Source organism: Eurypyga helias, unplaced genomic scaffold, assembly GCF_000690775.1.
Source record: "Eurypyga helias isolate BGI_N326 unplaced genomic scaffold, ASM69077v1 scaffold6362, whole genome shotgun sequence".
In the NCBI taxonomy this organism is placed as follows: Eukaryota; Metazoa; Chordata; class Aves; order Eurypygiformes; family Eurypygidae; genus Eurypyga; species Eurypyga helias.
In genome coordinates this window covers 314,326-334,786 of record NW_010236525.1, presented here as the reverse complement: position 1 = coordinate 334,786, position 20,461 = coordinate 314,326, and the positions used below count along the sequence as shown (strand labels likewise).

The following is a 20,461-nucleotide window of genomic DNA, read 5'->3' as shown; positions in this document are numbered from 1 at the left end:
CTTTTCTCTTGACTATAAAAGCGAGCAAACTACAGTATAGTGGTTTCCAAGAGAGAATGTATTTTATTTATTCCCAAAAGGATATTAGTCCATAAAACAAATTTGCAGCTTATTTTGCAGCTTTAGCTTTTATCAGCCTTTTTAAGGGTGTTGAATGATTACCCAGGAGATCACACAGCACGAGCTGCTGTGGAGTAAAAGAACTCTAATACAGAGAGCTCTGTGATGGGCAGAAAATGTATGTGAAGAGTTTTCTTAAACTTGTTTAAAAATCTGTCACATTTAATGTCTATTTCACTGATTATTGACCTGAATTTTAGTGTCCTAATGTGAAAACAGTTTCCACCTGCCCCTCCTCTCTCCCTTGCCTTAAAAAGCCGATACCTAAAAGATAACTCACTTTAATTTCTGCCTTCCTACTGCTAGAAAGAGACAGATCAAGGTGATGGCAATGGCTGGGGAAGTGATAAGGTAACTTGTGTAAAGGCACCACCACCTATTTTCTTGGGTCTGGTGAAACGGGCTGAGGAAAGATCAGCCAAATACAAATCAGTGACCCTTGTTGAGTCTTAGAGTTGGCAGAGCAAGGGGGACATGGCATAACTGTCTCTCCCTGAGGCTTTTCTGAGGTCTTTTTGCGGCTTCATCATCTTGGGACCTGGCATCTGGAGTAATGTAAGATTCCGTCCAGGCTGGTGTTGCTTTTGCCTGAGAATCGAACTTTTCCATCTCAGGAAGAGGGTGGTGAAGTGTAGATTCCGCAGCATGTTTTACCTGCACTGTACAGACCCACATGTCTCCCAGTCTATGTTTTCTCAAAACTCTTTTAGACTGCAGTAATTAAAATACAGCAAAATTAGAATCTAAAGTACAAAGTCTTATTTACCCTGTTGACTTTCTGTTACAACTAGTAATGGCAGCCTGTATCGCGGTGGGTAGCATTATTTGCAGTAAGGAAAAAATTGCTTTGCTTAATTTCTGAGACATTCCAAGTCTTTGAATAGTTGCGTAATCTGACATTGGTATCCCTGCTAGAAGCGAACATCAGTGGGGAAATAGTATGTCAAGTGGAAAGTTGATTGCGGGAGGTCTCACATGCAAAAGCCAAAGCATAAAAGAATCCTGAAAATACTCTGCTGATGCCAGAGAGATTTACAGAATTGAAATGTGACATTTATGTGATACCAATGGTTGCAATTTTTTTGTTCTTATTAATTAAAAATAATTTAATTTACACATTTAATTAAATATTAATTTTAGTTATTTTCAATTTTGTCCATCCGGCTGCAAAGAAAAATATTTTCTATTATTAATATTTCTTCAATTTTGTTTCTTTCCACTGTTTTAATCTGAGGGTTTTTTGTCCCAATTTTTGTCTACATTCGTTGTCTTTTATTCCCAGCGTGTTACATTTTTTTTAACTTCAAGTTGCCTTTGTGTACAAGAAATTATTAATTGATTTCTTTCTCAACAAGAGCCTCATTTCCTCTAAGTTAGGAGGTTGCATACTTCGTGCAGAAATCTACGGAAGCGGTTGCACATGTATCCCTGAACTCTGCAGCTCTGCAAGAAAGGTTGTGTGAGGAAGCATTGAAGGACTGAGTGCGTAATGTGGTTTTTACCGAACGATGTTATCCATTTTGTGTATGGATCAATACATATGAAAGTTCTTTAATTCTAAGCCGTTATAACTAAATTAGAATATTATTCTGGCATCAAGATGTTAATGTTTATTTTCATAATGGGTACCTTTTTTGTAAGTTATTTTTCTTTTTATTAGGCTAATAGATTTTCTGCCTCGTCTCAGCCTACTGAACTGTTTATGTTTTTTTTAATTATGTTACCCAAGAACCTTTTAAACAAAACCCTACTGTGCTTAACTGAAGTGTTAATGTGTTTTGATCACTTCCTTGATTTGTTTTTGTTTATAGATGTCAGCACTGTAATTGTCATCCTGCAGGAGCCATTAGTGGGACTTGTCATCTTCTTACTGGACAGTGTGTTTGTAAACAATTTGTAACTGGCTTGAAATGTGACAACTGTGTTCCCAATGCTAGTAATTTGGATGTCCACAACCTATTTGGCTGCAGTAAAAGTAAGTGGATGTTAGGTCCTAAAAGCATGTCTTTCAAATGAATATTTTTTTTTTTGTTATTATTGGTTTAGTGAGTATTAGTTAGGTCAGCAGTACTAAAATTGGGTTTGATTTTCCCCGCCTCCCATATTTCTGGTTCCTGAAGTTTGGGTGGTTTTCACTGTGAGACTCTTGGGAGTGTTTGCCAGGCAGATGTACAAAATGCTTTGTGTCATACGCACAGCTGACGCTTGCGTTCTAACCCGGGAGGTATTGATCGCCCACAGTTCCCCCGCACTTCCCACTGTGTTCTTTGTAGTCACCACTGCAGAGTTCACCTTTTTAGTCACACAAATGCAATAGTATTTGTACAACTTACTGCCACTGACAAGAGGCAGGAGAGATGTCTTCAAAAGATCTGAAGAACACAAGGTTTGTTGAAGGCATGCTCCTGGTATTTAATTAAAACCTGCTCCTCAGTGGAAAGTAGCTTTGTCTTTCTCCTCCTGCGGCTTCTTTTTTGCCTGCTCTGGCATGGGGTACTCCGCATGGGCACAGGGCCCAGTTGGCCTCAACATGGGCTTCACCACAGGCTGATGGTGAAATATCTGCTCTGGCTCCTGGAGCACCTCCTGCCTCCCCTTCTCCACCAATCTTGGTGACTGCAGAGCTGTTCCTCTCACATATTCTCTTTAGCTGGAGGTTGTTGCGCAGTTTTTGGCTGTTATGAAGTACCTTATCCCAGAGGCACTACCACTGTCACTGATGATCTGGCCAGTGGTGGGTCCGTCTTGGAGCCAGCTGGGATTGGATCTATTGGACATGGGGGAGGCTTCTAGCAGCTTATCACAAAAGCCAACCCTGTAGCCCTCCTGCTACCAAAACCTTACCACGCAAACCCAATACACATGTGTAATGCAACAACAGGGTTAGACATTCCTGGGTGATCTCTGGAGTATGTTTCTCCTCTTTCAACACAGTATTTCTGTGTATATTTTACGTAGGTATTTATATGACATTCATCACTGCGATATGCCTACACTAGCTTTGCAAGCAGAGATGTACATGCACGAAGAGTTCACTTACAAAGGCAGACAATTCCAGTTTGTATTTCATGCTAAATCAGTTTAAATTTCAAATATTATGCATTGCAGAATGCACAACGCTACAAGTGGGATAGAAAGAAGAGACTGATTTGTTTCCAGAGATACTAATTTTTCCTCAAAATCTGGAGGTGTTAAGATACAGTTTTGATTTGTTTTTCACCATACTCTTCTGTGGAAAACACAGTACCTGTTCATTGTGCAGACAGCTGATTGGCCTCTTGTTTCTTTAAAAAATGTAGGATGTTTCAACCGAATGTATAATACTAATAATACATGGCACTTTTATGTAGCTGTTAATCTTCAAAGTGCTTTACAGACATAAACCAAACTACTTATTTATGTTGGGATATACATTGGATAAAGGGCAATGGCAATCCAACTATAAAATTGATTAATAATAATATGAAATAGATAAATAATATCATAGATTTTAGTTAGGAAAAAATACCTGAGGCGGTATTCTACATGACAAGCGGAGTCCTCTTCTGGACATAAATGATATAGCAATTGCAGTCTTTTGGTTATTCATATCAAAATATTTTAACTTGTTGCACAGATATGGAGCTTTGCTTAGCTTGGTTATTTTCATTGCAGAATAGGATTTTGTTGATGCATACCATTACTGGTTATAAGTCTTTGCCAAAGAAAGCAAATGTAAGTTGCTGTCACTGTCCAACTAATATTCTTTAAGGAAAAGACTTGTTTTCAATCTTTTTGTCCAACAAAGGTTTCTTGGATGCTCCATAAAAAAATCTGAACTTTACTTAGACATCCAAAATGCAAAACAACAAATGTGAGAGTAATATGCAATAGAGTGAGACTCAGAATGGAGAATGAAGGTTCTGCCAGTAAATTCCTATGATTGCTCAGATCTTGTAAGCGTGTGTTACATGGAGAAACTTTCAAAAATGCCAGGGGGCTTTAGACGTGCTTACTTCCTTTGATTCTTAAACTTTCCTCCTGTAGACACACTGGCATGCATTCACTTCCTAACTCAGCTGAACTGAAAAGCTTTAGATTGGCAGCAAAACAACCTATGCTCTCCAATGGGAGAGGTATCTGTTCTGTTCAATCTGATGAATTCTAGAAATATTTTCTGCTGTTTCTTGGCTGAGAATGTGTAGTAGGAACAGTGTTTTTCATTATCTTACTCTAAAGAGCTTCAACTCACATTTTAGGTTTGTATTAAAAAAACCCCAGATGTGAGCTGACCCACTGATGTTGGTGTAAGTCTCTACATCTATCGCTTGTGTGGCTTGAGGTCCTCATGCAATTTTCTGTCTGCAGCTTCACTCTTTGCTTCTTGTCTCCTGTTAGCTTGGCTGAGCAGATTTTAAAAATTAACTTTTGGTGAATTGCGTATATTAGGTAAATATTCACGTAATGAAGATGATGATAGTGTATAAAAAGAAGGAGAAAAAATTAATGGAAAGTCACATATTTCTAGTGTTGACATTTTCTTGCAATGCTTTTTGTAAGTGCAAAAAGCTTATTGGGTGTTTCTGCATCCAGTTCCTGGTAGCTTACTCCATATGTTGACTTCTATACTGCCCTCGGCTACTGTCATTCCTGGAGCAAGATGTTTTCCTCTAGAACTACGCCGCCCTGGTTTTCCTTCCAGCACAGTCTGCCTTTGAGTCCAGCTACAGCAATTACGAGCTGTCCACACAAGCCAGTCTTGTTGTGTGCTAATGCTTGGTGTATGGAGGGGCAGAGAGCTGTGCTTTCCGTAGTATAGCAGGATGGCTGGAGATCTCGTAGCAGGATATGGACTCATGCTTTGGCTTGAATAATAATGTAAGTATATACTCATAGGATCATTTAGGTTGGAAAAGACCTTTAAAATCATCGAGTCCACATGTAAAACCGTACGCCTCTGTGCACGTGTGTGTGTATGTGTATATCTATGCATATAAAGTTTCATATAAAATTTCTACGCAACAGCCATCACCTTAGAAAGAACCATGATGCTACAGTCAGATTACAAAAGAGACAAAGGTGGGAGACAAAACGTGAGACTTCTGCCTTGTGAACTTTGTTTTTCTATTTATTGATACTAGTTCAGTTAAGTAGCACATTTTCCAGAGTTAATATAGGTGATAGCAGAGTAGTATTTTGGTAAATAAGAATCTCAAGATGATTTTTTAAAATGCTAGACATCTCACTCTCATCAATTTAAATTTCATTGGAAACAAATGGAAGTGAATTGCCTAAATAACCTTCAAAATTTGCCCCTTTATAGTTTTTGTCATTTAATTAAGTAGGTTTATTGTAACAATTCAGTAAAATTTGTAGTTAGTTGGACTTTCCATTTCTATTCTATTAGAAGAAGTTACGCCTGGCCTATGCTAAAATGGAATGAATCCTCTGAGGGGAAAAAAAAAAATTGTTTGGACTATAGACTTCAATATGTGACCAGATAAGCATGCTCCTGTTTTATAGAGGCTTTGAAATAAATTAAAAATTAAAAAAAAAAAAATCAGAAAAACTGTGATGTACTTGCTTTAATTTTTGGGGTGCGGGGGTGAAATGTGGGTTAAGTTTGTAATTTGTTCACATTTATAAATTTGTTTCATGTACTTGGATAAAAAGCTGTGTTGGAGAGCATTTGGTTGGTCCAGTTTACTCTATTAATGTCCTGTCTGAGTGTACATTTCCTTGGTTTTTTTATTTGCATTTTTGTTAAAATTTGTGTGATTATTGATTACCTTCATTTTTACAGCCTCTGTTTTTGTGTGTTTTAGCTCCATTCCAGCAACCTCCTCCTACAGGAGAAGTTCTCAATTCCTCTGTTATCAGTCTTTCATGGAGTTCCCCTGACTCTCCAAATTCTAACAGGATTATTTACCAGCTGTATAGGGATGAGGCTGAAATTTACACAACTGAAGACTACCACCCTTTTAGTAAGTATTTACAGGAAGGTGACATCCAAGATTTTGTTTGTGTGTGTGTATATATCTATCTATATATATGTGCAATTTTTATTTGTTTCACTTTGGTCATTATCATTCTCTGTGATTTTGAAGACATTATTCTGTGTTTCTTTAGTGCTTTACTGTTCTTGTGTTATTATTTGAAAGAAATCAATATTTCAGTTTAAAATCTGGTGAACTGAGTCACCCAAAATGGCTAGAATTTTTTGCTTTTTAGTATGAAAAATTTTAATCGACTCACTCTGCAAGTACACACAGACCCTAAAATCTGAAAAAGGCAAAGTTCCAGAGAAAGAATTAGGGTGGATGGAGGAGACAGTAATGTTCTTAAACTTGCGCTTTTTTGTTTCATTCTCCTGGTTTTAAACTGTTAACAGATTAGGAAAGCTTTTTGTGGTCTCTAACTTTTAGCACCTTCTGTTACACGAACAGTGTAGCTCCCGATTTGCCTTTAGCAGCACCACTTCTCTCACGTTGAGGCTTGCAAAGGGATCCTCAGAAGGCAGTCCTCAAGGATTCCGCACTTTGTCCTAGCTGGAAAGGCCATTTAGTGCTACTATTAATCCTCTTATCAAAGAAAAGGAGATGGATATGGATCCTGGTTTTATGTATATATGGCACAAAAGTGTTTTGCAGTTTGTGGGGGCTTTTTTGTGGGTTTGTTTTTTTTGGTTGGTTGGTTTTGTGTGTGTGGTTTTTTGTGTGTTTTGCTTTTTAAAAAGTTTGCTTGTTTTTTTAAGACAGATGTGGTTTGGTATCACTAAGGTTTGATTTCTGTTTTAGCAGCTTCCTTAGTTTGTTGCATTTTCATACCAACACAGCATTAATATTTTTCAGAATTTGAGTCTTTCTAATTACTAGCATGTACCCTGGAGAAAAAAAAATACTATTATTCAGTAGAAGCCCAGATCCTTTGTACTGCACCTAGCATTTTTATGTTCTGGTGCATGCTGCTGTGTTACAGTTGTTTACTCTGTGGCTTATGCTGTGAATTTACGCACTCTGCAGTACATGGCATGAGGAAGGGTATGTGACCCCCTGTAAGCATAGGATTAAGTGATTGAGAGGAGAGAAAGAATAGAGAGCTAATAGAAAATATTCCAATTCCTTAATTTAGTTTCAAAGTCTAACTGTAGTAAAAATATGAATTAATTTTGCAAGAAAAGCTATTACACTTCATTGTCATAAATTTGTGCTCTGTGATGTACTCGAAACTGAGTGCATTGTTGAGGGTATTATTTCATGACTGTACATACGTACTTTGTAGAGAGTGAAAAAATCTGAATGTATTTAGCTGGATAATGCGATGTTAAGCATGTTTCTGTTTAACAAAACATTATTTTATAAAAACATAGATTTTGTTTCAAAAGACATTTTTGACTTTTCCTAGCAGCACCACTAATTAATGATGTGAAATCATCTGCTGGGGTTTCAGTATCAAGAATAAACTGTTAATACTGTCAGAACTTTTGATAATGTTACTTTTTTCTCAGTATAGTGTGGAATTTGTAATGCTTATGAAATGCCCCGAGTGTGCAACTAGATGAACATTATCTTATGACTAAATGAGAGTTTTATAGAAACATTGAACTTCCCAAGGAAAATTAAGAAAAATCTTCTAAATTGGCCTGCTGATCTGCCTGATAGTATTGCAGAATGCCCAATTAAAACAATGTTTTCCTAACTGCTCTGGGAAACCAGAGGCTCAGGAGATACTAATCCTTGTCTTGAGGATAAAATTAAATACTTCCTCTAAAATGTGAAAAAAAAACCCCAAACCCAACCCAAAAGTTACTTATGATTCTAATTCCAAATCATGTTGGTTCTCATTATTTATAGATGTAGCTAAATACGTGGTGGAATTGTTCATCTGAAGAATGTAGAACCTTACATATTTTGGTTTTATACAGTTTTATCTAGTCTATTCCTATTGAAATAAAGTTACCATCTGGTCATTAGGTGTTCATAAACACTGAATGAACTTTCTTGAAATGAAATAGCTGAATCTCCACAGCAAGATTGAAATCTGCTGCATCACTTGCCTGACCACTACTAGGTCACAAGGATCTCACAATAACTGTTACTATCACTGGCAGAGTCATTCCCCATCCTTACCAGGGTTTGAAAGGCACAAAGATGAAATTACCTGGTCTCCAGCAATAAGTTGGTTATCGGGATACATAAATTATATCTCAATAAGGAACTTATATATGTGTGTGTGTGGTTGAAGCGCAGTGTGAAATTACTGGGCTAACACTGCTGCTTTTGTACTACTACAATGTCAAGGGTTGAATATCTAGCAATACTAATAATTCTGTGGTCCCCGTGAAGTTGTACCAGGACTGGCTTGCCAGTACAGGTGTAGAGAGATGACTTAGAAACCTCTTGTTCCTCTCCATTGGCTTTGAAAATGTTTAAGAGTATCTGGGCTCTGGCATAATACCCATGCTCTGTCATCTAACGTATTACTCCATGTTCACCGTTTCTTAAGGCAAAACGATATATGGTGGTATGGTTGTATGTAAATTCATATTGTGCTGTGGTGACTAAGATGTGTAGCTGCTTCTAGGATATACGTAGGAGTTATTCACAGTTATGGCTGTTAAAAAGCTGTCTAGAGTAATGGGAAGTAGGGGACGAGGAAGCTAAATGTAGGCTTTGGGTATACCTTTTTAATAATTATTTGCACTTCCGTTTCAGTTTTTATCCAAGATCAAATGCTTTACAAATGAACAATTAAACACTAGTTTAGAACTGGGGAAGTGAAATCCCAGAAAAGTGAAATATTTGATCTTATGCTGTGAAATGAATCAAAACTAAAAGTGTGAAATTTACAGAATGTTTTTTTATTTTTCTTAAATCAGAACCACTAATATCAATGCTGATTTACATTTGAAATAATTATTTCCAAGCAAAGGAGGAATAAGAAGATAATTGTATTAATTGTGTTCATGATTAGAACAGGAACTAGGAGAAATTCACTAGAAAAATTATTTCTGTAGTGATGCCAATGTGTAGTGAAAGATAATACAGGGAAAAGGGGAGTAAGTTTTCCCTGTTTAAAAAAAAAAAAAAAAAGTTGAAGTTACAATGTTCATGATGATCTCAAGAAGGGCATGCAAAGTGGCATAAATATCTTATGCCTTCAGTTAGGGCTGGAAAGACTTTAAGTATGCAAACGAAGATTATTTGTAATGTGTTATATTGATACAGTGTTCTTCTCACATGTTTCTTTTAGGTGTTCAGACCTTCACCGATACCATGTTATCACCATATACCTTCTATTCCTACTATGTCCAAGCCAGCAATGTTCATGGCTTTACTAGAAGCGTCTCGGTGACATACAGAACAAAATCTGGGATTCCTATGGGAAGCTTGCATTTAAATCCTGTCTTTCCTGTTAGTCACCATTCTGTTTTACTTCATTGGACAAGCCTCTCCAATAACTCTGGGCCCATAGAAAAATATATTTTGACATGCACTAGCTTGGTTGATCCCCAGCCTTGTGGTCACTATGAAGGCTTAAAAACTTCAGCAATTATTTGGAATCTCATTCCATTTACAAAGTATGTTTTTTCTGTGCAAGCCTGTACTAGTGGTGGCTGCTTAAAGAGCCAGCCGGTAACAGTAATTACTGCACAAGCTCCTCCGGAAGGGCTACACCCACCGCTGATAGAAACCCTCAGCTCTACAGAACTGGCTGTGGAATGGTCACCACCTGAGCAACCAAATGGTAGGCCATTGTATTTACTTTTGTAAGTCAAAGACTGCAAACAAAAAGCAACTTTTTCTCAAATTTGACTAGAATATCCTTATCCATGAGGCATAAACTGAGAATGAAATAAGGTGTTGTCCTAATTTGCCTGTCTGCCATTAAATATATCCTCAGAGTCTGTGTTTTATACTTCTGGAGTCTAGAACTCCAACTGGATGTGTTGGGTCCAGGATGTAGCCCTTAGTGACATCTGTTAGAGCAAAAATCACATTTATAATTAAACACTTAGGGTAAAATTAATTATTTCCTAATTTGCCAGATCGCCTAGTTCAGACAGATGTGGTGATATTGCCTGACAAAGACTAAATAAGCAGATAACAGTTATGGAAAAAAAAAAGAATTATCAAAGAAGTCTGTTTTTTAAAACCATCCGTCATGTGTAGTAACTAACTCTATTACCAGTATAACTTTGTTAGGGAACAGGCAATTGCCAAGAGTTGCTGGTCTAACTTGCATAATAATATTTTAGGTTATTGAAACTGAGAACGCAGCTGTTGTAGGATGCTTTTGTGATGCCACAAGTTTTACTGGCAAATACTTTATCTTTTAATATATGTACAATGGAGTTTTGGCTTACATGCACAACTACTTGTGCATGCAAAAACAAGCATTTTGATCTGTCCACAAAATGGGCATCTGTGTATGCAGACCTCAGCTTTCTCTTCAGACGTCTCACTTGCCAGCTCTTACCAGGTTAGACAGGAAGAATGCCTGCCTGCACAAGAATGCCTGGATGTATTTAGAGGACAGTTCCTACAACGCAAGTCATGATATTTGCCGTTGGCGCTTGTCCCCCAGCCTGTAGCATATACTCATTTTTTACTTCATAGTCGTTACGTTAATGTAAGTGCCAGCACAGGCAGTTTTAAGCAATACTCTCGTACTTCTTTTGATGTCTGCTCAGATTTCCTGGTCTTTCCAAAGACAAGGAGAGAAACTGTTTATCACAATCTACCCCTCCAGTTCTGTGCCTGAATACAGCCCTAAATACATACATTTTATGGTAATTAACAATCACCTGGCTTTGCTATGTTTCGTCTTTCCCATTTGGGAAATCTTATACTCTGTTCCTGCAGTTAAACTGCTTTCACCATCTGACCTGGATCGTGTATCACTTCATGCCACACTGCTGACGTTATTTTTTTCAAAGTGATGAGACCTGCCTGTGTATGTAATAGGTTTACTTTGATGAAAAACTGACACACACATCTCCTATCCAGTAGTATGCTCTAAAAGTTTAGCATCTAACTGGCATTCAAGAACTTCCTATCCATTGTGTAAAAAATGAATCAAAATACTTTTGAAAATCACATGCCTGAAGTAATTTCCAGTAAAATTTGATCAGAACTTTAGGATATTGTCTTCCAGTGAAGATGGAAGAACTTCTGCCGTAATCCAGCCATTTGTTTTCTAATCCCAAAATCGCGAGGAAGGAAAAATAATCAAAAAATGCCAAAGCAAGCATTTGGATGAAAATAGCAGAAACAAGGAAAACTTCTAATGCTATATTTTCTAAGATTTTGATTGGTGGATTGTGAGCTCATTTGATATATTGGTGTTGGTATTTTAGTTGAACACTAGAAATCATTTCAAGGCACTAAGTTTCCTGGCTTGCTTTTTCCTCTAGGCATAATTATAAGATATGAACTTTACATGAGAAAAAAATTAAAACCAGCTGGGAACTTTCTTCCTCCCGAAATTCGTATTTTCCAAAGCAGTGGATGGCTCAGTCCTCAACCAGTAATGGAGTCTCCCAATGAAAATGCCCTGGCTCCACCGCAGACCAGTGCCACCGTCACTGATCTGGAGCCATTCACAGAGTATGAATTTTATGTGCTAGCAGTAAACATGGCGGGTAGCATATCTTCAGCCTGGATGTCAGGCCGAACAGGAGAGGCTGGTAAGTATTGGTTTGAATTTGTTTGACATAAATGAAAGGAAGAACTAAATCAAAATGTGTTCTCTTCTTTCTTCTCTCTCTTTTTTTTTTTTTTAAATCAAATGCATCTAGTGATGATTCTAGACAAATTCTCATTTTTTAACTAATTAAAGATAGGTGAGATTATCTCAGAATTTCGCATGTTAAGCAAAAGCATTTTCTTCACTGTAAAATAGTATTTTTGAACAAAATAATCCCTGTCAATTATTAAGAATTTAAAATCTACAAGATTTTAAGATCTACTAAGCATTGTTTGAATTCCTCACTGTTTTCCCAGTTGTCCTTTTAAAGAGTGAAAACATGCAAAAAAGATTGCTTTTCCCACAAATATAATAACAGTTGGTGTGAATCAGGAATGTTTTCTGAGAAGGTACATATCTTTGGGAAGGATGCTCTAGTGAGTTTTCCTCAACTGAGGCTCTGATTGCTTATAATGCAATTTTTTTAAGAACTTGAGAGGGTTGCCTTTCAGGAGTGTAGCACTTGAAACTTTTCATATGCTTTTGTGGAGGCCAAGTCTCAAAATATGGACCATATTTTTCAAAAGTTTACGAGTTCATAACTGCTCTTATTATGGCCCTTCTGTTCAGATTTTCAAAAGGTCTTGTCACTTGACATATTGTCTGAAATAACAGCTATTTATTTCAGTGCTTACATTAGAAATCTAAAGCTTTTTTTAGGCTGATAGAGGCCATGTTTTGTAATTAAACATCTCTTACATCACTGATGTTTTTGTTTGCTCTTAGCTTGAAAATCACATCCTCTGTCATTTGCTCCTGCAAAATAGCAGGCTAAACTAATTCCGCTTTCAAAATGAGCCTTTGTGCTTATCTGTTCTTAAATACTATATGTTATAAAAGTGTTAAATTGTATTTGGGAAGAGGTCCATTAGTGTGGTTGTTTGTATGTAGCAGAAGTGCTATGAGTTGGTATCCTATTATTACAGAGTAATCAGGTGGGGATTTAACTGCAGTGCAAACAATCCTTTTACAGATTTACTATGGAAGACAGGGGAACTGTTTTGTAAGAAGTGAGAGACATGTTAATTTCAAACTGGCCTAGCAAACAAAATTGCTTTTAAGATGCTGAAGGATTGAACACTTTTTGCTTTTATCAGTTTTTTCCCAGGTTGCATGAAGTTTTTCTTCCAGACTTTTTCATTTGCATGTACTTTCCTACCTGCTACAGGGGTTAGGACTTTAGTGCCGATCAGTATTTCTTTGAAGGCATAAGCAGAGTTTTATTCTGCATTCATGGTCAGAGTAGGAAACAGGAGAGTGATGGGTGGGTTACTTTTCATGTGCTGTCAAAACAATCTGAAAATTCCTGTTAAACTTGAAAATAAGGTTACAAAAGAAAAGACTGTCTGAAATGGTGTTTTACAAATACAGTGAGAAAGCTGGATTTACACACATTGCTCACGTATTTTATGAATGTTATTGTATTAATTTGATTTTAGCCCCAGTCTTCATGCCACCTCCATCAGTATTCCCACTTTCACCATATTCTCTCAATGTGTCATGGCAAAAACCTGAAGATAATATAGCAAGAGGAGAGGTGATGGGATACAGCATCAGTCTGATGACAGAGCAAATGTTCTTGCCACCATTTTCCCAGGTATTACTGTTAGTTACATTAGGTTTTTTCCTAACAGGTACTAGTAAAAGTAAAAAATCTGATGTCCTCCCTGATGTGATGAATTATTTCCCTGATTTGCTGTATATCCTCTTATCTAACTTTTTCACCTTTCAGTTTGAGTGCTCTGTAATGTTATGCACTACTTTCAGCTTTTAAGTTTTGCTCCTGAGCTGACTTGTTTTCATAGTGGGTGAGATTAAAAATTAGGAGGGATGAGACTGAGCAACAACATTTAAATTGCCTTGATCTTTGCATGTTTTGATTCTGCTACATTTGCTGAAGTGCTTTAAAGCCATGTTGTTGTGCAGGAATCTGCATTTACTTTAAGAAGGTACCTGTCTGGCTTCCTGGATAATGGACAACTCTTTGAAACGGGGAAACCTAAAATATCAGAAAACCAACTGTAAAGTTTAAATATGTGATTTTAAAATACTGTTGTAATATTTAAGAGACTGGGTTTGACAAACAAATACCATGGCAGTAGTAATAAACTAAAAGCTTAAGAATGAGCAAAGAAGTGTTGTAGGTAGTCAGAATGTGGAAGTGGATCTGGTTGTATTTCTCACTTCAGAGCTGATTTTGTTTTTCAGTGGTAACACAGGTGAGCCTTAGTTTATTTGTCTGTGAAGTAGGGATGCTGTTGCTCCTGGGGCTGTTGTAACAATACATAAGTATAAATTGTTTCTGGTCACAGGTTTGCAAGGTTTTTCATCTAAATAAACATCAGATAAAGAAGTTATCTGAAATACAACAGTTTATTCAGTTCCACACTCTCTGATAGCTTAAAGTAACGTTAAAGTAAAGCAGATTCAAAAGTCTGTAGGTACTAGTCCTCCTCCCTCCCAATGCCTGCTAATCATGTCACTCATTCAGTGGTGGTCAGGTTTCACTGCTTAACAGTGTCATCTTCGTCATCTGCGTTGTAGCTGCACTGTTTCTAGTGATAACTGCACCACCACACAGTTTTATGAGGCAATAACTTTGTTTCCTCATTTATCCACTCAGGAACTGGCTTATTACCTCATAAAACAGTGTGATGGGAAGTATTATCACCTAAATCCTTGCTTGTTCAGATTCTCCAACATAATCCTCTCCCTTAGCTGGTCTTTGCAGGCTTTTCCACATCTAAGTGAAGGAATCTGTAAACTCAGGGACATGTTCCTTATTAGTGAACCTATCATCGATTAATAGGAATGAAAGTATTACTACCCAAATGTCGTCTTCCAATCTGTTTGCTTTGCAGGTTTTGCATATAGCTGAGGCTCATGAGCTATCCTATGTGGTGATGGGATTAAAACCTTACAGGACATACAACTTTACTGTTACTCTCTGCAATCAAATTGGCTGTGTAACCAGTGAGCCGGGCATGGGGCAAACCCTGGCAGCTGGTAAGGAAACAGTCTGTATCAAAGTGCAAAGCTCACACACAGTTTGCTAATGAATACCGTTAAGATGATCATAGTTTGATGCACAGTGACAGGGGTAGGTGTTGTATTAATACAAAGTGACTTGCTTAATTATTATTTGTTTATCTTGTCAGATTAAAACCAAATGTTGTCAATGAAGGTTTAAGGTACACTATTATGGCAATAGGATTTGTGTACCATTCTCTCATTTGCAAGTTATGGATATGTATATGTTTATTCCTGTTTATTTAAACACTAACTATACACAAATGTGATTGAACCCTTTCATTCGTTTATGATGCTAAGAAGTTGTTAATTTGTTGTTGGGGTGTTTTAGTGTGTGTCATGTTTACACAATAGGGCATGTAAAATGCATGTGCCATCCCAATGTCTTCCTTAACCTATGAAGGGGGAGTTGCATGGTTTTTGTATTAAACTCCAACATAAGTATATAGTTTATTAGTGTGTCTAAATGGGAAGCAAAATACATGCTTTGGGTTTGCTCTTATGAAAAATTTGTGGGTTGTTTGGGTTTTTTTATTTAACCCCTGAGATTTGCGAGATTTTGTTTTGTAGATATGTATACTCACACTTTCCTATGGAAATAGTGCTTAAGAAACTGCATATATGTGCCTGTGTGCACCTTAATAAATTTTCAATCTTTGTGTTAATTTCAACCACATATGTCAGGGACTTCAAAGGTACTAACTTTCTACAAATTTAGGAGAAAATAAGCATCAGTACAGAACAGAGATGGAGAAAGCCTGTATTTACTTTGAAGAAAAGACTGGCATGAACTCACTCAAGTGAGTTAGGATCAAGAGAGTTAGGAGAGAGAAATTGTTAGGAATAACAAGACACAAGTCTTGTTATTCATGGAACAAAATAGTTTGTACAGCTCTTTATAATACTATAAATATAACCTCAAAAATCCATGTTATGTAACATACACTGGTGGTTACCTACAAGAGAGATGACTAATTAGCATTGTGCTTCCCTTTTGTGTAGGCGTTTAAAACACATTAATTGCTTTTACAATGTTAGCATTTTCTGTTAAGAAATTAGTGGTGTTGTCATATGGTTGTTGTGACAATGATCTTGGAAATTCTCTCCCCTATGTAATTTGGTCTTCCATAAGAAAAAACGTGAAACCTTCTCCTGTACAGAATGTTTTCCTAGGTTCCCTGGACTGCATCTGAGTTATCTGAATTCCATCAAGTTCCTCTGCATAATTGATGATGAGATAGAGGAGCTTCCAGACAGGGAAGGAGATGCCCAGAGCTAGTGAACAGGAAGCTCTATATGCATTAGCTGAAGTGGAATTTTAGATGTTGGGTTATTACCTTTAGTCTGTCCTCGGTTCTTTGTCTGTGTCTTTATTTAATTGCCGTTCCATTTGTTCCCAAGTGGAAGATAGATGATTTATTCCTTGATTCACCATATCATCTTTGTTTTTCTGTGGCAAAGATTGTTCTGTCAGTCTTCTCTCCCGATAAACTGCCGATTTCAAAATCTGTTTCCTCATATTACCACCTCTGAAATTTCAAGCTGACTGTCTACAGACCCTCCTACATCCCACACCACACAGCCATGCAAGGAACAGTGTTACAGTCTGTGCTGATAACCATGGAAACAAATATGGCCTAAACAGCACACCTTATTACTACAAATGATCCAACTTTGCATTTATAGATTTATTAAAAGATTCAGAAACAATAGCTTAGTTATGCTTGACAGCTTGTTTATGACCATCTCCTCCCTGGTTGAGTTAATACGTAGAGACCTATCACATTAGAGAAGATAGGCGAATACAAAATAGAATAACAGACACATCCCGGTTTATTAGCTGTTTTGCAACGTAGCTTTTTTCTGCCTGCTGTTGTAAGCCTGGAAAGTGAAGAGTCAGTCCTATATTAGGATCCTTTTATGGTTTTAAAGCATATTAATGCACTGCCCTAAATTTTGACAAACCAAAGAATAAACAACTACATTTTGCATGCAACTTTATCTTTCATTAATCATATTTTTCATTTCTGAAGAAAATTGTTTAGTAACCTCCATCCAGTGGTGGCTGCTTCTTTGGTGTTTTGTTACTGGTGGTTTTTTATTTTTTTTCCTGGTGCATGTTCCATTTTATGAAGTTCTGTAAAACTGTGTTTCCAAAGAAAAATTAAAAGCAACACTACCTATGTGATGACTTTTAGATCAAAGGGAGGGTAAACTTGGAACAAAGTTAGGAGAAACCAGTCCCATTTGTAAAAAATAAATGATAGTCCATTAATACCCTTGTGTGTTACTGAATGGTGCAAAATCAAATTAGAATTGCCTTTTTAGGACTGTTGAGGAGCTCTGTTTGCTGAAGGAATGTCTCCCTGGCACAAAGACAGCCTCCCTGGCTGGATGCCAGTCCCCCTCCATGCCCTGGCAAAGGGAGCTTTTTGGAGGAAGTCTGGACTGAAATGTGTTCCAGCACGACGGTCTCCGTGCATCATAACACGATCCAAGACCTTAGAATTATGTTCCAAGTTGGGCTAGAGGTTATGCTAACTTAGACTAATTCTCCTCCTCTGATCCTGAGGAGGATGATGGAAAACAATCTCCACTCATTCCATGTGTGGATTTATCACATGGAGCTTTTAAATCAATGGGTACCTAGGTGACTGTGATTTTGGTGCATCCAACTGGTGTATATTAGCAAGGGGCTTGCTTTTGGAATTGCCAATGCTTTCTAAAATTTGCCCCAAGAAGTCTCAAGTAATTTTTAAACTTAGTTCATATCCATCAAGTTAATTTGAAGACTAGCTAAAAATAAAATACTTCTCAAAATCTAGCAGTCTTCTTTTTCTCTGGCAATATGTTTTTTTTTTTTTTATATGACGTAACACAGCAAATAAAAACAAGGGCATGAAATTATTAAAAACAAAAGTGCTGAGGAAGAAACTGAGAGGCTTTGAGAAAGGATTTAAGAGACTTCTGCAGTAAGGGCCAGAATCTAGGTGTAAGACCTAAGGGAGCAGGAGCATCAGAAATAGTCTGTTGAACTTTCAATGGGAAGTCTTTTGGAGTATAACTTAATATTGGCTAAAATAATCCAAAAGCAATTGTAATAAGCAGATCCTCTCTAACCTGGTACAGACACCCATACCAGGGATATCTTACGAGTGGCTTTGCAGGGGAGTGAAATAAAACTACAATCAGCCATATGTCCTTGCGTCTGTCAGACTGCCAAAAAATCTCCTCCTCAACAATATACACACCCACAATATTTGTAAATGGTAATAAAGGAAGACAGTTGAGCCAGAAGAATGTGAGGAAGCAAACAAAATAGGATTAATAGGAGTTGAATTATTTTATAAAAAAGCTGAGTGGAAGCTGTCACAAATGCATATGAAACCAGGGAGAAGAATAGGTGTGAAAAATAAAAGAACTTGCATGGGTATGCCTGGTGCATGATCAGGTCCGAGACTGGCAAAAAGTGTTGGAAGATCAATGTTATGTGGTAATGTAGTATTGGGATGAAAGATCAAAGCAAACACATCAAGGTAAGGGAAGAAAATAATCAACCTATGTCTGTTCCTCAAAGAGAATCTGGCTGTACAGGTATGTTCAGATACAAATATACAGATAGTTGACTTTTAAAGGCTCAAATAATGAAGAAGTGTTTCATACTTTTTTTAATCAGTATTTTAAACCTAAAATTAAAGGTGTGCATTCCACAATCTGTGTGGTATTTAAAATACTCTTTATGCAGTGCAGTATTGTGCACATCCTATTGAAAGTGTTGGATGATAGATGACCAAAGGTCATTTTTAATACTTTGTTTGAAACTTTGAAATAGAATTTGAGCTTTTTTTTTGTGTTTGCTACCCCAAGATCATCAAGTGGAACTGCATGCATGTAACTGAATGCAGTACTGGACAATAATTATGCATTTTTTCATCTCAACACTTAGAGCCACATTTTACTTAATTCCTCTCTCCAGGTTCTGCTGAGGTCAAATTCCTGTTTACTTTTGCAAATGTCATTCAACCTGTTGTTGTTACCTGGTCTTAAGCTATTTTTTTATTTTTCAAAAGCACTTTTTGCTCTGTGCCTTTAGCATGTAGGATTCTGATCTGGTGGTACCTTGGAATCTATAGACCTGTACAAGCTGGTAGCAGTGAAAGGCCTGGTCCCATAAAAGTGATATTTTTTTTTTTTTTGACAATGCATTTGCATAAAATTAGTAATTACTTGCATTATTCTTTGCAGCATCTACCAAGACAAAACATGCATGTTTTCCAAATTTTTCCCTGAGGCAGAGAAGCATCTTTTTCTTTTTTCCCCAGCAATTTCTGACATTTCAACAGGATGCAATTAGCCATGTGAGTGCTTGGACTAGTACAATTGCTTCTCTTACCCCTCTCAAATCAGATACTCGAAGGGTGCCTTAAACAATCTATACAGCTATGTTTCATTAACTACTGTGTGACTGAGCTTATTTCTTGTAATTAAGTTAGTCTTTCCTTTGCCCTTCCTCATTTTAAAAATCATTTTTTTAAAAGACGCCTAAGTATGGCTTTGTGATTGCTGCCATTTACCCCAGCACATTGTATTCCTGATCCTTTGCTTTTGATGGCAATTACAGGGTTCAGAAGCTAATTGGTAGAAGAGATTCTTCCAGCACCAGCTGCATCTGGCTTCTTGGCAGACTTCTCAAGCAGTTGTATTGGTGGCTTTGGAGCTGCCTCTGGGTTTGCTGGGGTAATGATGCTGATGGGCTTTCTGGGCTGTCTTACACTCCTTGATGTCATTTTCTTTTTGATTAGTTTTTTAATCTGAGTAATCTGACCATTTTTTCCATTCATGAATAAGGTCCAGTGCAAGCCCTTTTCAAAAGCCTCAACTCACTTCTCATGGCATACGGTATTTGTTTATGCCTGTCCTAGACTGCTTTGCTACAAAAAGCTATGCCTCGATTTTAAAGTCACAAATACCTATTAAACAGGTAATAAGTAATGTATTTTTCCTTTGTTATGAAAAAGAAATGCGAGGGCCGTTTGCTGCTGGCCTGAAAACACAGATTGTTTTGCATGCATGTATGTAAGTCTCTTCATTGTGAATAGGACCCAAAGTGATTAAACAAGCACTCTTAATATGTTAATTTATAATTTTAATTACAACAATCTTGTATATATAGTCATTAGTGAATACTAATATAAATATTTTTCTACCTTTTTATTCATAATGCATAAACCAATCATCCAGTTACTTCTCGGCAGTTGCCTGTTTCCGTTTCATAATACAATCTTTGTTCTTAGTTATGAATGCATTTTGTTCATTCCTGTCTTGAATAATCCCTCATTAAGCTAGTCACTTTCTGCTCCATGCTAAAAAGGAAAAATTATCATGCAAATGTGGCATGCCATATTAAAAAGCACATTACCAAACACTTTTGTTGCTGTCCTTCAATTAGTTTTCCTTCTTTGAATTTAATTTCATTTGTTGTTAAACTACTGACTTGATGTATGGACTCATGAATTTGAGGCTGCTGCCAAGAATGTAGCAGGAAAAAAAAATCAAAGCCTCTTCAGAAAGCTGCAGAGGCAAA

General features: G+C 37.0%; 1 protein-coding gene across 1 annotated transcript in view; it reads left to right on the top strand.

Annotated features, from left to right (window-relative positions):
* Nucleotides 1-451: 451 nt before the first annotated feature.
* Nucleotides 452-20,461, top strand: part of LOC104506229 (usherin-like) — a 305,157-nt gene continuing 285,147 nt past the window's right edge. The window contains 7 exon segments of the mRNA XM_010147113.1: nt 452-471; nt 1,932-2,095; nt 5,925-6,083; nt 9,352-9,846; nt 11,516-11,788; nt 13,287-13,444; nt 14,709-14,853. Of these exon segments, the coding sequence (XP_010145415.1) occupies nt 452-471; nt 1,932-2,095; nt 5,925-6,083; nt 9,352-9,846; nt 11,516-11,788; nt 13,287-13,444; nt 14,709-14,853 (1,414 nt within the window).